Source organism: Leucoraja erinacea, chromosome 16 (assembly GCF_028641065.1).
Source record: "Leucoraja erinacea ecotype New England chromosome 16, Leri_hhj_1, whole genome shotgun sequence".
Classification (NCBI taxonomy): domain Eukaryota; kingdom Metazoa; phylum Chordata; class Chondrichthyes; order Rajiformes; family Rajidae; genus Leucoraja; species Leucoraja erinaceus.
In genome coordinates this window covers 21,512,608-21,526,383 of record NC_073392.1, presented here as the reverse complement: position 1 = coordinate 21,526,383, position 13,776 = coordinate 21,512,608, and the positions used below count along the sequence as shown (strand labels likewise).

At 41.5% G+C, this 13,776-nt stretch overlaps 1 protein-coding gene across 3 annotated transcripts in view; it reads right to left on the bottom strand.

Annotated features, from left to right (window-relative positions):
- Positions 1-492: 492 nt before the first annotated feature.
- LOC129704586 (DDB1- and CUL4-associated factor 1-like) overlaps positions 493-13,776 on the bottom strand; it is a 59,052-nt gene continuing 45,768 nt past the window's right edge. For 2 of the 3 annotated variants that reach the window (XM_055647809.1, XM_055647807.1), the window contains exons 18-25: positions 12,505-12,589; positions 11,126-11,359; positions 8,674-8,767; positions 7,600-7,704; positions 5,261-5,334; positions 3,298-3,402; positions 2,630-2,888; positions 493-1,797 (exon numbers count right to left, since the gene is read on the bottom strand). In XM_055647809.1, the coding sequence (XP_055503784.1) occupies positions 1,739-1,797; positions 2,630-2,888; positions 3,298-3,402; positions 5,261-5,334; positions 7,600-7,704; positions 8,674-8,767; positions 11,126-11,359; positions 12,505-12,589 (1,015 nt within the window). In that variant the 3' untranslated portion in view covers positions 493-1,738. The remainder of the gene's footprint in view (positions 1,798-2,629; positions 2,889-3,297; positions 3,403-5,260; positions 5,335-7,599; positions 7,705-8,673; positions 8,768-11,125; positions 11,360-12,504; positions 12,590-13,776) is intronic. The other variant, XM_055647808.1, reaches the window with a different exon arrangement.

The window sequence follows — 13,776 nt, the reverse complement described above, 5'->3', positions numbered from 1 at the left end:
TATATAGTATCTTGCACCTCAGGGATGAAAGTCTATTCCCTTCCACATGTATCAACCCATGATTGAAATTCAGATCCTGTCAGAATGGAATTTGCTGGCACGAAGAAAATGTGGTGACAAAAGAGGAAATATCAGATGATACGGGAGCGAAGTGAAAGGTGGTTCATACTGGAATATTGTTTCGATTTAAATCTTTCACATTTAAAGCAAGCTGCAAACTAAAACGAAACAATTCAAACTACCATAATCTTTGTCAGAATTGCTTGTGATAGATGTACTGATAGTGGGACACATGACAATCTTTAACATTGCTAGGTTGGTGCCAAAGAAGCAGAGTACCCCTGTTATTCAACCAACTGATGCTCAAGTCACTAGCTCTATGTGATGTTTATTTAGTCATTTCACCGGACAGTGTTTGGCACATTGGTCTTCATCATTACTGTATATCCTCATTACTGCATATGTTTAACAATGAACAAGGAGCAAAGATAATGTGTAAATGTTTTTTACTTGTCTGCATGGGAACACCTTGCATGCTTTGCATCACATGTAGTTTGAATACATTTTTCAAAAACATTTGGGAATGTGTACAGCTAACACTTCATTTACAACTGCCATGGGAATTGTGCTCATACACTCAGAAATCAAGACTAACCTCTCCGAATCGCAACCAGATAGTTATAAGCTCACTGTCCAGCAAGGAAACAATTCAATCCATGAAACCCATTCAATCTTTTCAGTTGTGAAGCACCGTGGTGACTTGTTTTATCCCCACTCTCCTGGTCTGCTGGAAAGGTGATTGGATTGGTGCTAGATACATCAAGGGAGGCAATAAAACTGGTTCATGGTAAAATAAAAAGAACATAGATTGCTGATACTCAGTGTAGCTTGATTGTCAATGCAGATTGTATCTGGATGAAATGTGGCAGATACGAGGGAAACACTGGGCCAAAATTGTTATTCACATTAGTCACATGAAAGTTCAATTAAAACTGATCATTTATTGGCACATCTGTTCATCTTGTGTGTCTCAGGATCCTGACCAATTTACCAACATTTATTACACCCAAGAGATCATGGCAACTAAAATACAAACTATTTTCTGTAACACTGATTGAGAGGGCCCCTAATGTTAAAACACAGGCAGTAATGTTAAAACAGGAGCATTAGCAAGATGCAGTGAGCAGGGCATTGAGCTTGGTTTGAAAGCTTTACTCAGTGACATTACAAATAGAAAATTACAGCCCATCTCTTCATTATGACCACTCTCAATATATGGCTCCTTTGTCTTCTATATATATATATATATACACATATATATATTTACACACACACACACACACACACGCACACAAACACACACGCATATAAACAGATGTCTCCTAGAAAATCCATTTTAAAAAACGGTTCTGTTTTAAATGCACTGTGCCTATCTCCTGAAGGTGTGATGGCCATACTGAGCACAACCTCGGAGGCAAGATTATTCCACGGCTCCACAGCCTGCAGGAGCTGAAGGGTCCCTGCAGTTTCACACAACTTGACGGGAAAGTTACCACTGCTTTGATAATTAGTTCTGTTTTAGTTTTCCCCTCCCTGTGTGTGTAAATTTCAAGACTGAACTGGTGGAGCCTGAAATAAAACGTTCATTACGTTTGCTTTGCTCTGTTTTCCCCAGTGAGGGGCGTGCTTTGCATCTGGACCTAGATTCCTGCTGGGTCCAACAATTCACATTGAACATTCATTCATTCAGAGACAGGATGACGTCATCTTCCAGGTCGGAGTTATCTGTGCTATCTGCTGGATTTAAAAAAACAAACAATTAGTAATATCTCCCACAGCTTAATTACATGTAGAATTCCTCGAGGTGTTGGCTCGTTAGCACTGGAGCCACAACAAGCAATTCCAACGAAGCTATGTGCAGGCATGGAAAATGCACCGGATACTCGATGGCCTTCCAGGAACCAACTCCAAGAGAGAATAAACAACTGTATTAACCATGTTTGTCAGCATGGTACAATTCATCTCACCCTCACCTAGGAGCCATTACTTGGGTGCTCAAGAGTTGGCACACAATCAGGACACCAGCATCGATGGAATATTGTCAGCTGGCAATTGGACAAATTAAACTCGGACATTGTGTATCTTCCTGTATGAATGCAGGAGATCCTACCTCACTATTGCAAAGATTTCCTCAATCAATAGTATAATATGTTTTTTTATAAACTATGTCCACGAGGCATGACTTGGCAAATACTGGCTGCCCCATTTCCCTTTAATAGTGGTCACACGCAGAAATGCTTATGTGGCTGTAAAGTGTTTTAGGGTGGCCTGTTACCACAAGAAATGATCAAGGCACTCCATCAAGGCACTGAGTTTCTCCAGCATTTTTGTCTACCATTAATATTGATGGTAGAATGTCAACTTATCTCCCCTTCCGTCTATTGGCAAGGACTGGGGGAGTAGATGAGGGTGCTTGCAAGATTTAGGGCAGGGGTATCTCGGGAGAAAGGAGAGTGTGAGAGCAAATGTTGAGCTTGATTTGTTGACCAACAGTTGCATGGCCGCAAGAGCTTATGAAGCTATTGGGATTAAGTTCCAAATACAACAACTTCAAGTGAAACACCCTTACAATCTCCAAGAATGTCTGTATCTTCATCCTCCCACTCATCGTCTTCATCCTCTTCCTCCTCTGCATCCTCCTCACCATTGCCCAGCAGGGCCTCCAGTTCCTCCTCGTCGGACAGAGTGAAGTCCTGTTCACCGTCCTCAGCCGCATTTGCCTCACTCCCGTTATTTTCATCGTCACCTTCCAGCAGTGGATCGGTATCCAAGTCATCCAGGTCATCTTCGGAATCGTCGTCATCATCATCCTCCTCTTCCTCTTCCTCCTGCAACAGTGAAATTATCACTATGGTCATCACCTACTCACTCCTTTTAAAATAGGCAAAACTCAAAATTTCAAAGCTCAAAATATGTTGTGCTCGTATGTCATTAAGACGACAGCCATATGTAGACAATTAAAGCAGTCATTCTCATAGTATTCTCCTTCCATGGAATCACAACATTTAATGTCACGCCAAAACAGCAGTCCCCTGCTGCTCTGATCGTGCAACTCCTCTAGATCTGACCACAGTCAACATTAACACCCACAGAGCCAGCAGGGCAACATGACCGTGCATTTAATGTCAGGGCCAAAGGATAATGAATTAAATGGTCAATGAAAACAGCATAATTTTGACCAGCGACTCAAACTAATGAGATGATACTCAACTGTTTGAGAATTAACGTGGTACAAACCTGATCCTCCTCTTCATCTTCTTCTTCAGCCAGCCGCTGTCGGCCCACCTCATACAGCCTGCAGATAGTGTCCATTGACAAGGCATCCATGCTGCTGCCTTGATTCTGTAAATACATTGTTAAACCTTAGGAGACTGGGTGACATTACATCGTACCTAACATGGCTGTATAAGCTCAGAAGCAGAAGTTTAAATAATAGACCACAGCTGCAAAAAAAGTTTTAACATGGTAAAGGGTCATCACAGGAGCATTATTGACAAAATAGATGGCGATGGAAACACAGACAGCCTAGTCAAATGTCAGGTTTTAAGGAGAGGTAAAAAACAAAAAACCCCAATGGTTTAGGGAATTAATTTCATAGTTGAAGACCAATATTGGACGAGAAAAGCAGGGAAATGCAAATGGACTGACCAGATCAGCTCAAGTAGCACACGAATAATCAAAAGATGCCCCTCAAGTCCTGGCAACACCCGTGTAAATCTTCTCAGTGTCCTTTCAGCTTAACAAATTCTTTCCTATAGCAGGGTGACCAACAGAGCACAATACTCTAAATGAAGCCTCACCAAAGTCTTGTACAATTGTAACATGACCTCCCAACGTCTATACTCAAGATAATTGACTGATGAAGACCAATGTGCCAAAAGCCTTCAGAACCACCCTATCTACCTATGATGAAACCAAAGCACCCAGAGAAAACCAATGCAGTCACAGGGAGAACGTACAAACTGTGTTCGGACAGCACCCATAATCAGGATCGAACCCACCTTCCTGGCGCTGTAAAGCAGCAATTCTACAGCAGAGTATTGTACCGCTCATGGAAATCAAGAATTGTTGAAACAAAGAGAACTGTCGAAGCTCAGTCACTGAGTATATTAGAGTAGATCAATAGGTTTTTAGATATTAAACGATGAAGGGATGAAGTTTGTGCAGGAAAGTACTGAGGTAAAAGGGAAGCCATATTCTATTACATGGTACAGCAGGTATGAGGCGCTGAAAGGCCTACTCATGCACTTATTTCTAATGTCCTTACCCAATCTTTATCCAGAGGGAAGATCATCTGATCTAAATTAAACCATGGGGTTCCTTCAATCTGACTTTCCAGGAGAGGACAATTAGCAACTAAGTTAATCCTTACAGAGAACAGACGCAACAGGAATTCTATTGCATCCTGAACTGACCAAATCAAGATTGAGGAACAAATAATGTTGAATTTGATGTTAAATTTAAATATCTTTAAGATGATGCTAACCAACTCAGTTGACACAGTGGGATGAGAGGCATGTGACCAACCTGAACCCAACATGCAGATGGGAAATTTAATGATTTACCGAAGCCTGCAATTATTCTGCCTCGCTGCATTTACAGCAGGTGCTCACCATTTATTTTCTATTAGATGGGAAGACAAGATTGTTCACTAGACAGTGAACATAAAGCAAGAGGGGACATCAGACCGTGAGCTTTCCATCAAAATAATAACTGCCCTACCAATATTCACCAAATCTGATATTTACTCTGAAGGCAGGCCAATGTGTCCAATTTAAGACAATTTAGTTCCACATTTTATTCCTTCTGATAAACAGCTTTGTCAGAACATAGGTTATTATATCTTTTAGAGATAGAATGGGAGGACATGGAGAATCACTCGGGGATCCTGCTTGTAAATTGCTATTTAATACATGTATGGTCATACTTGGCTTATTGTCCTTGAGCAATAAACAAAGTGCTGGAGGAACTCAGTGGGTCATGCAGCATCTGTGGAGAGAAACAGGCAGATGTTTCCGGTCCTGGCCCTTCTTGGCCTGTCAATTCTCACACATTGTCTCTATTTGATGAAAGATAGATGACAATTTATGTTTTTTACTCAGGAAGGAAAGTCTATTTTGAAATAATCTACTGCTGTTGCCTAAGATGAGAGTTTAAGAGTTAACAAATTGAACACATAATACATGCGAACATGTCCTACCTCAATCACAGCAAGATAGCAGTCCTTTGTGTCAGTACACAGATCGAATATATTCCTTTTCACATCAAGAGTCGCTTTAAAAAAAGGAATGAAAAACAAGTTTCACATATTGTTTGGTTGCAAATTATACTCCACCAGCTCAACTGGGTGCCCAAAATAGAGAAATGTTCTAATTCAGACCCTCATTTGACATGTGCTAGAGGGGGGAGAATAATCAGTATATACCTTCAATATTAGCTGCAGCATTTAAGTTCAGATTCAAGATTAGTTGAGCATTAACAAGCAAACTTCATGTAAAAGAAAATATCTTCAGTACAGTGCATTTTACCAGGTGAGCAAAATGTCTCAGACTGCCACTATAGCATTATCATTGCCTTGAAATCAGACTGTCATATGCATTTACAAGCTAGTAACCCCCATTTGTAAGGAATATTGCAGACATTGAAAGACAATTATTTTTCCAGATTTTTTTGTATCAATAACGAATCCACAGACTACCCTCCCAACACCCTGAATACTTAAAAACTGACAGAGCAGGTCCTAGACCTTTGAAACCTGTCTCTATAAGTCCTCTAATGCATGTCAAAGCTAAGCAGGCTCTCCCTTGATTGCCTCCAATCCTTTCTCTAAGTGCCAGTTCCCCACTTCAGTCAGCCACTCAACCCTAAATTGAACTCTCTCCTTGAACACCAGCTGCCCATCTCTCTCAGCCTTATCCAGAGTAGTGATCTGCTGCCAAGTCAGAACCACCCTACCACTCCTGCAGGATTTATCCAGCTACTCCCAATTGCCATCTCTCCACCCTCAATCTCACACACCGACAAAAACAATCTTTGAAGGCCTGAATCCATCAATTGACCCCTGAGACTTCCTCTCACCCAAGGCCCCAAACGATAAGGATCCACTCAATTTGCTGTGTGCTTGCTAGAATGGGGAACTGCACAAAGGAAGGAATTTTACAGCATGGGTCCTCTAATTAACATTCATTAACAAACTGCAAAATTAATAACTGTACAGCAGCCATTCCACTCCTACAGCTATTTAATATTTGAGTCAGTAGATTCATATTGCCTGGAACCAGTCTACCTCTGCTTGGCTTACTGAATTTCTTGTGTTACACAATGGAATCTTCTATGAACTGTTTCTCTGTGCTATATAAAGGGATTTTCTTTTCTACCCCCCCACCCCCTCCCCCAGGCCAACATTTCCTTGGTACTCGATGACTGCTGTCTGCTCTCACCCTAAAATTGAAAATGTAACCAGCTTTGGTTCCAATGGTGATTTGGTTCCAACAGTATATAACCATATAACAATTACAGCACGGAAACAGGCCATCTCGGCCCTATAAGTCTGTGCCGAACACTTATTTCCCCCTAGTCCCATCTACCTGCACTCAGACCATAACCCTCCATTCCTTTCCCATCCATATACCTATCCAATTTATTTTAAAATGATAAAATCGAACCTGCCTCCACCACTTCCACTGGAAGCTCATTCCACACAGCTACCACTCTCTGAGTAAAGAAGTTCCCCCTCATGTTACCCCTAAACTTCTGTCTCTTAATTCTGAAGTCATGTCCTCTTGTTTGAATCTTCCCTACTCTCAATGGGAAAAGCTTATCCACGTCAACTCTGTCTATCCCTCTCATCATTTTAGAGACCTCTATCAAGTCCCCCCTTAATCTTCTGCGCTCCAAAGAATAAAGACCTAACATTCAACCTTTCTCTGTAACTTAGTTGCTGAAACCCAGGCAACATTCTAGTAAATCTCCTCTGTACTCTCTATTTTGTTGACCATTGCTCACCTCCTTCTCTTCCTTGCTGTCATTTTTAGGGAAAGACTATTAATCAGCTGAGCCGACTGCCACGGTTACTTTGCTGTCTTCCTTTTCACTTCCATTCTCCTGCATTCTACTTCTCTATCACATCTATTCTGATGCCACCTTCCAAACGAATGCTCCCCCTTTCTCAATGAAATGCCTCCATGTGCTGGTGGCAAGCATTTCCAAAACATCTGCTTTTACCTCTTTCTCCAATCTAAGTGCCACGATGCCTGCAGGTAGTCAAGGAATTAAGCCACATGGCAATGAGGCATTAACAATGACGTCAAAGTGCAAATATTGTCTCGGGCTCTGACTGGAAAAACTGCAATGAGACAGATGGCCATGGGTGCGCAGTACCAAAAGTGAACATGAACTCCAAGACAAACACAAACATGGCAATACTAAATTGCTCGAGAAAGCAGCAAGCACCTCATATTACACCAATCGAGCAAGCTGGTAATCAGCACCAGAAGATTAATCAGACAGCAATCTGAAATTGCAAATCAGTGCTCTCACCTATTGGTTTGTAATCAGTAGCATCAAAGGTCCTGAAAGATGATCCAAAGGGACTTTTCATTCGCACTTCTAACAAATCATCTTCGTCATCTGCCTGCAGCATAGCTGGATACAAAATGGAATCTGATAAATAGCTTGCGCTCACAGAGCTTCACACCAAATGTCAAATTCAATGGCTGTTGTATATGTAACAGTTCATACACAGCGAGTCAAAATAGCACACATGCATGGAGTTTACTGATATCATGCTATATAAACGCAAATATTTTATACCGTCAGGCCCAATCCAATTAATAATTTTAAAGCTGCACCTAATCAAAAAGTTTATATTGCTATCACTTTGAAAAATCTATCCAATTAGTTATATGCCTTTGCTGTTTTCCTGAAGGTGTACAATATATTTTATTTATCAAATATTTCTTATTTACATTCGGAAGCTTCCTTAGACTCAGTACGATTCTGGTGAATGCCATTTGTACCTGATCCAAGGCCTTGCCACCCCTTCCCAAGAGGGTGGGGGTTGGTGATAGAGGGGAGAGGAGAAGAATGGGTTGAAAGTCAATAGTTTAGAAGACCATAACCATGTTGGTTAGCTTTCGCTAGTTCTCGGGCCAGACCCAAAGCAGTATTCAATTTTCAGCCTTCAAGAGGGAGCAACAAAGCACTGCAGTGGTAAATGGATTTTGTGAAGATTAAATTTTGTTTGAAAACATAAAATGTATCAACTAAATACATTTTGTCCAAAAGCTCCACAGAAACTATGAGGATCTAGTTTATGTGGAGCTTTTGGATAAAATGTATTCAGTTGATGAGTTTTGTGTTATTAAACAAAATGGGATCTTCCCAAAATTGTCCTTTCAAAATCATGTGCAGGAGAGAAACAACATGTAGAAAGCACATCATAAGGTTTCATGGAGTTTGGAAGTCAATGCCAAGGACTTCATCAGCTTGAGATAAGCACTCAGACCATTATTTAATTTCTCCCCATACACAATAAACTGTAATATGTTTGAAAATAATTTCTTAAATTTAAATAAAGCTTCAAGCGATTACTTGCCCAACCAATACTCCTACCTCCATAGATGACGGTGCCAGTGTTGTTGAAGACAATACGACATTGATCTAATGCAGGTACCATATGCAGAAGATGGAACGTTCGTAGGTCCCACTGAAAAGGAGCCATTAAGGAACTCACTTTGTCATGAACAAATGCAGCTAGGCCTCAACAAAATAATTCATATTCATATTCCTCTACCCCATAAGTTTTAATCTATTTAGAGAGAGCTTCAATTTGATCCAGCAATTCTGGGTTTGCTGGCTCTTCCCATTCCACATTGTTTTTGTTGTTTAGTATATCTACCACAACTTCACTAGGTTGCCACATCACTTTGGGGGTTTTCCTGTTGCTGATTACTGCATGCCCCTCAGCGCTTCTTATTGAACTAAGGCAATACCGTGGCATGACAATGCTGCGACATAGGGTTACCCATGGTGGTGAAGGAGAGTTCTTTTGTAGTGCTTGGTCAACAGTACCTTGTGAATGTCCAGCTGTGGGCTGTTAGATCTGTTCAATATGACAGGCCACACAGAATTGAGGGCACGCTCAGGATGAAGAGACAACAATTGTACAAGCACTTTGCCATGGTCATCCTTGCCAGTCCTACTCCTGACAGATGTGTTTGGAATGGGTAGATTAGCAAGGACATGGTCAAATAGGTTTTCCCTTCAATCTGTTTATCAAGCACCAATCAGGGACCTAATCTGACACCTACTTCAGACCATGGTCAGTTCCGTGCTACCAAGTAACGCCTGGCGATGGGCAAAAGTTCCTCATCCAAAGTAAAATTAAGTGCTGGTTTTATTTTCAATGCCTTTGCTAAGCATTATTCAACTTGGAGGTGCACGGATTTATAAGTAGGGGGAATTGGCAGAAAATTTTCTCGTCCATGTTTGACTCGAAGTAACAAGGCTTCAAGGAGACTGGAAGTCATTGCCGAGGACTTCATCAGCTATAAAATCCCAAATATGTATCAATATGACACCAGCCTAGGCACCAAAGTCTAATTGATAGCTTAGTAAATATCCAGAGCATGACGGAGGCTCAATCGCCAACTCATTCTTCAACTATGATAGGCGGTTACTTGACTTGCTTGTGAAACAAGTCTCATAGTCTCATAGACACATTCCTGAAACAGTCACAGGGAAGATTTGTAAAGTTGACTGGGCTGGAAGTGATTTTGCTCACAAAGAGATGACAGCTGTTCTGTCTAGCTTTATTCTCTGATTAACATAGCGGCTGACGATATAGTTGAATGGCTTGCGAGACCATTTCAGAGAGCTGTTAAAAGTCAATCAAATTGGGACCACACATCAATCAGAAGGTCATTTCAGAACTACACGATCACCAGGAATAGAGCAGCAACAGCTCAATGCCACACTCAAGGCTGGCTTTGCTGACCATCCCATAAGCAAATAAAAACAGAAAAAAATAGATCATCTTTCCAAACTTTGGTTGAGAGTAAAAAAGAAAATCATTTGGATTGATAAAAGTGGGTGAAGTACTCCTTCAACCTCCAAACTGTGTGGAATGAAAGTGTTAAAAGTCAATGGCAATACTACCGTTACACATCTGAAATACAATGCATTTAATGATAGCTTAACTGAAGGGGTAGTTGGTGAATAAGTTCGCCATTTTAGGGGAAAGCACTAGAAATTACGCAAAGCCCCTGCAGGACTACAAAGAAAATCTATTATCCCCAACCTAGGCTGGCCAACAGTTTGTGCTTTGCATGCATTCAAGCTATCATAAGTAGGAAAGGGCAATGAATACTGTGCTGCATGTGTTGCTCACATTACAAGAACATTTTTTTATTTTAAATGTCAGAGATTAGACAACTGGACTCCCTGCTATGAATACAAATTAAAATACAATTGTGTGACCCTTGATGAAACCTTTCTACCACTGATAGTATAGATATGGCCATGGTTTGACATGTTCATGTTGAAAGACTAAATTAGGACTGGAGCTGGCAGTCAAGGGTATGCTGCAGCAGATGCTTAAGTGGAGGGAAGCCTGCTTGTCTGCCTCTGTCAAGCCAGCAGAGGATCAACTACAGCTATATGTTAAGTGCAATTTTATAATCCTTGAGTTTGCAATTTCTTTCTGGTTAGCTGAGGGCCACCTTCCCTCACACGATTACAACCATACGCATGTCAGAGTAGCATGATAAAAGTAACATTACCCCAACATGTGACCCGTGAACTCTGGGCGTACCGGTTAAAATATCTGGTTAATATTTCCAAGTAGGGCCTGAAACCTGATGCAAAGGCAAACATTCTAACAGTCATGTCCTGCACACAAGTGAGCACTTTCATTTTAAGTATGTTTGAAAAGTGTAGAACTGGAGGTTCATGCTCAAAAACTATTGGAACTTTTACTCCAATTAAAAATCCACATGTGCAGAAGGGAATACATTTCTCCAGCCTCTCAGCACTTAGTGCACCTCTCCATATTATTGAAAGATACAATCTCCGTGTTGATGATGACTTCAAGCCCATTCGGATGGAACACTCCACTAATGTTCATGTTGAACTTATCAAACTTGTGAATCGCCTGCATTGAACGCACATCCCACAGCACTCCATCGTTTAACACCAAGTCATCAGTGGGATTGAAGGTCGCACAGTTCCGCTTGTAGTTGTTGGCCAAGTCTGGATTGTAGAGAGTGAGAATGTTCTGCCCAGTCTGAATATCGTAGATCTACAGATGGAAAAAAGTCGACAAGCAACAGATCCACTAATGTTGTGTGTATGTTGTGAATTAAAGAACACTGCAATTAAACATCCAGAGACACGATGGAAACATTCAAAAACGGCACAGTTAAAAGCAACATTCTTCATCAGATGGCACTACAACAATTGTAAGAGTGTTGATTTCCAAAGGGGTCAGAGAGTTCTAAGCAAGTTAAATCTGTTGAATTTAATGACACTAACATAGAGGTAGGTTTCAAGCAGGGTCTTAAGATGGTAGAGTGAAGGCAGAGGTCTAACATTCAGAATGCAGCCCCAGATGACAACCATTAATGAGAGCATAGAAAGGGTTTTTTTTTTTGAAGGTGAGGGGGGAGGGAGAGAGTTTGGGTGCAGGATTGTCAGCCAAGAGGAAGGGAGAGACAAAGTTTCAAAATTATTGACGTTTTAGTTACCGGGAAACTGGGAGATGAGAATTAAAGCAAGGGCAGCAAGATTAACAGATAGGATGTGGTGGGATATAGGAACCATTTTTGCATAGCCAAATTTTAATGGAAGGTAGAATAAGTGATCTTAAAAGCTTGGAAAAGTGGATATTATAAAAACACAGGCGGTTACCGCATCAAAAGGATCGAGGCATAATAGAAATGATCTCTTTTAACAAGCGTTCAGTGATAAAGAAAATGCATGGTTAACTGGGAGGGAAATTAAGAGTTTGTTTTCTGTGATAGCAGTTGGAGAGGGGATGGAATCTGAGCATGGATTACAGGCTAAAGATGGTGGCGTTCAGTGTCTCCCATTGGTGTGTAACGATGACGGTCATGTTGGATTTCTTTCTTTCTAGACCTGGAATAAGTCAGTAACCTCACCATTTGAGGTGCATCTTTAGTCAGAGGGTGGTGAATCTGTGGAATTATTTGCCACTGAAGGCAGAGATAGATTCTTGATTAGTACAGATGTCAGAGGTTATGGAGAGAAGACCCATAATGGGGTTATGAAGGAGAGATAGATCAGCCATGATTGAATGGTTGAGTAGACTTGATGGGCCAAAGAGCCTAATTCTGCTCCTATTACATGACTAAACGACTCCAGATTGTGGGTTCAACTTCATTTTTCAGTTAGTTTTTATATTAGAGTCATGGTCAATGTACTTACATGAGCCACTTCTTCCTTTGTCCCAATGACTCTGTCCTGGGAGAGTTTACTGAACTCTACATAATGATCATCTGTGAAAGAGTGCCTGAAATGTTGGGAACAGCAGCATGAAATTACTTTTAGGAACATATATCCAAAAGAAACATTCAGCCTTCTGTGCCATTTGTAGTGCTGATCTAGCACTGTCTGGAACTTTCACCAAGATTGACTGTTACTCTCCAGATGACAAAAATAGTTGCTCCAGCAAAACTTTCACAAGATTTGCCCCCCAAGATTCCCCTACTTATTGTAATGACAACAGATTCACGTGGTAAAACAGGGAATTAAACTTGCACAACACAGGCTAATATATCAGGCAGGCAGACAAAAATGCTGGAGAAACTCCGAGGATGAGGTAGCATCTATGGAGCGAAGGAATAGGTGATATTTCGGGTCAAGACCCTTCTTCAGGCTGATGTGAGTGGGGAGGGGGTGCAGAAGAAGAGGCGGAGACAGTGGGCTATGGGAGAGCTGGGAAGGGGTGGGGAAGAAAGCAAGGACTACCTGAAATTGGAGAAGTCAATATTCATACCGCTGGGGTGTAAACTACCCAAGCGAAATATGAGGTGCTGCTACTCCAATTTGTGTTGGGCCTCACTCTGGCCATGGAGGAGGCCCAGGACAGAAAGATCAGATTCGGAATTGCTGAGCCACCGGGAGGTCAGGTTAGTTAAGCGGACTGTGCGGGCGAAGCGATTGCCAAGCCTGCGCTTAGTCTCACCGATGTAGAGCAGTGAGTCTCACCGCAAATTGGAGGAGCAGCAGCACCTCATATTTCGCTCGAGTAGAATATTGACTTCTTTATTTTCAGGTAGTCCTTGCTTTCTCCCTACTTACCCTCCCCTTCCCAGCTCTCCTACAGCCCACTGTCTCCGCCTCTTCCTTTCTTCTTCCCGCCCCCCCCCACCCCACTTCAGTCTGAAAAAGGGTCTCGATCCGAAACGTCACCTATTCCTTCGCTCCATAGATGCTGCCTCACCCGCTGAGTTTCTCAAGCATTTTTGTCTACCTTTGATTTTTCCAACATCTGCAGTTCTTTCTTAAACACATCAGGCAGGCATGCCGGCAAATGTCAGTAAAGTATCTTTGAAAGAAAAGCCGTAAATAAATCTTAATCATGGAGCTTTATGTGTAGGAAAGAACTGCAGATGCTGGTTTAAATTGAAGGTAGACACAAAATGCTGTAGCTCAGCAGGACCAGCAGCATCTCTGGAGAGAAGGAATGGGTGACGT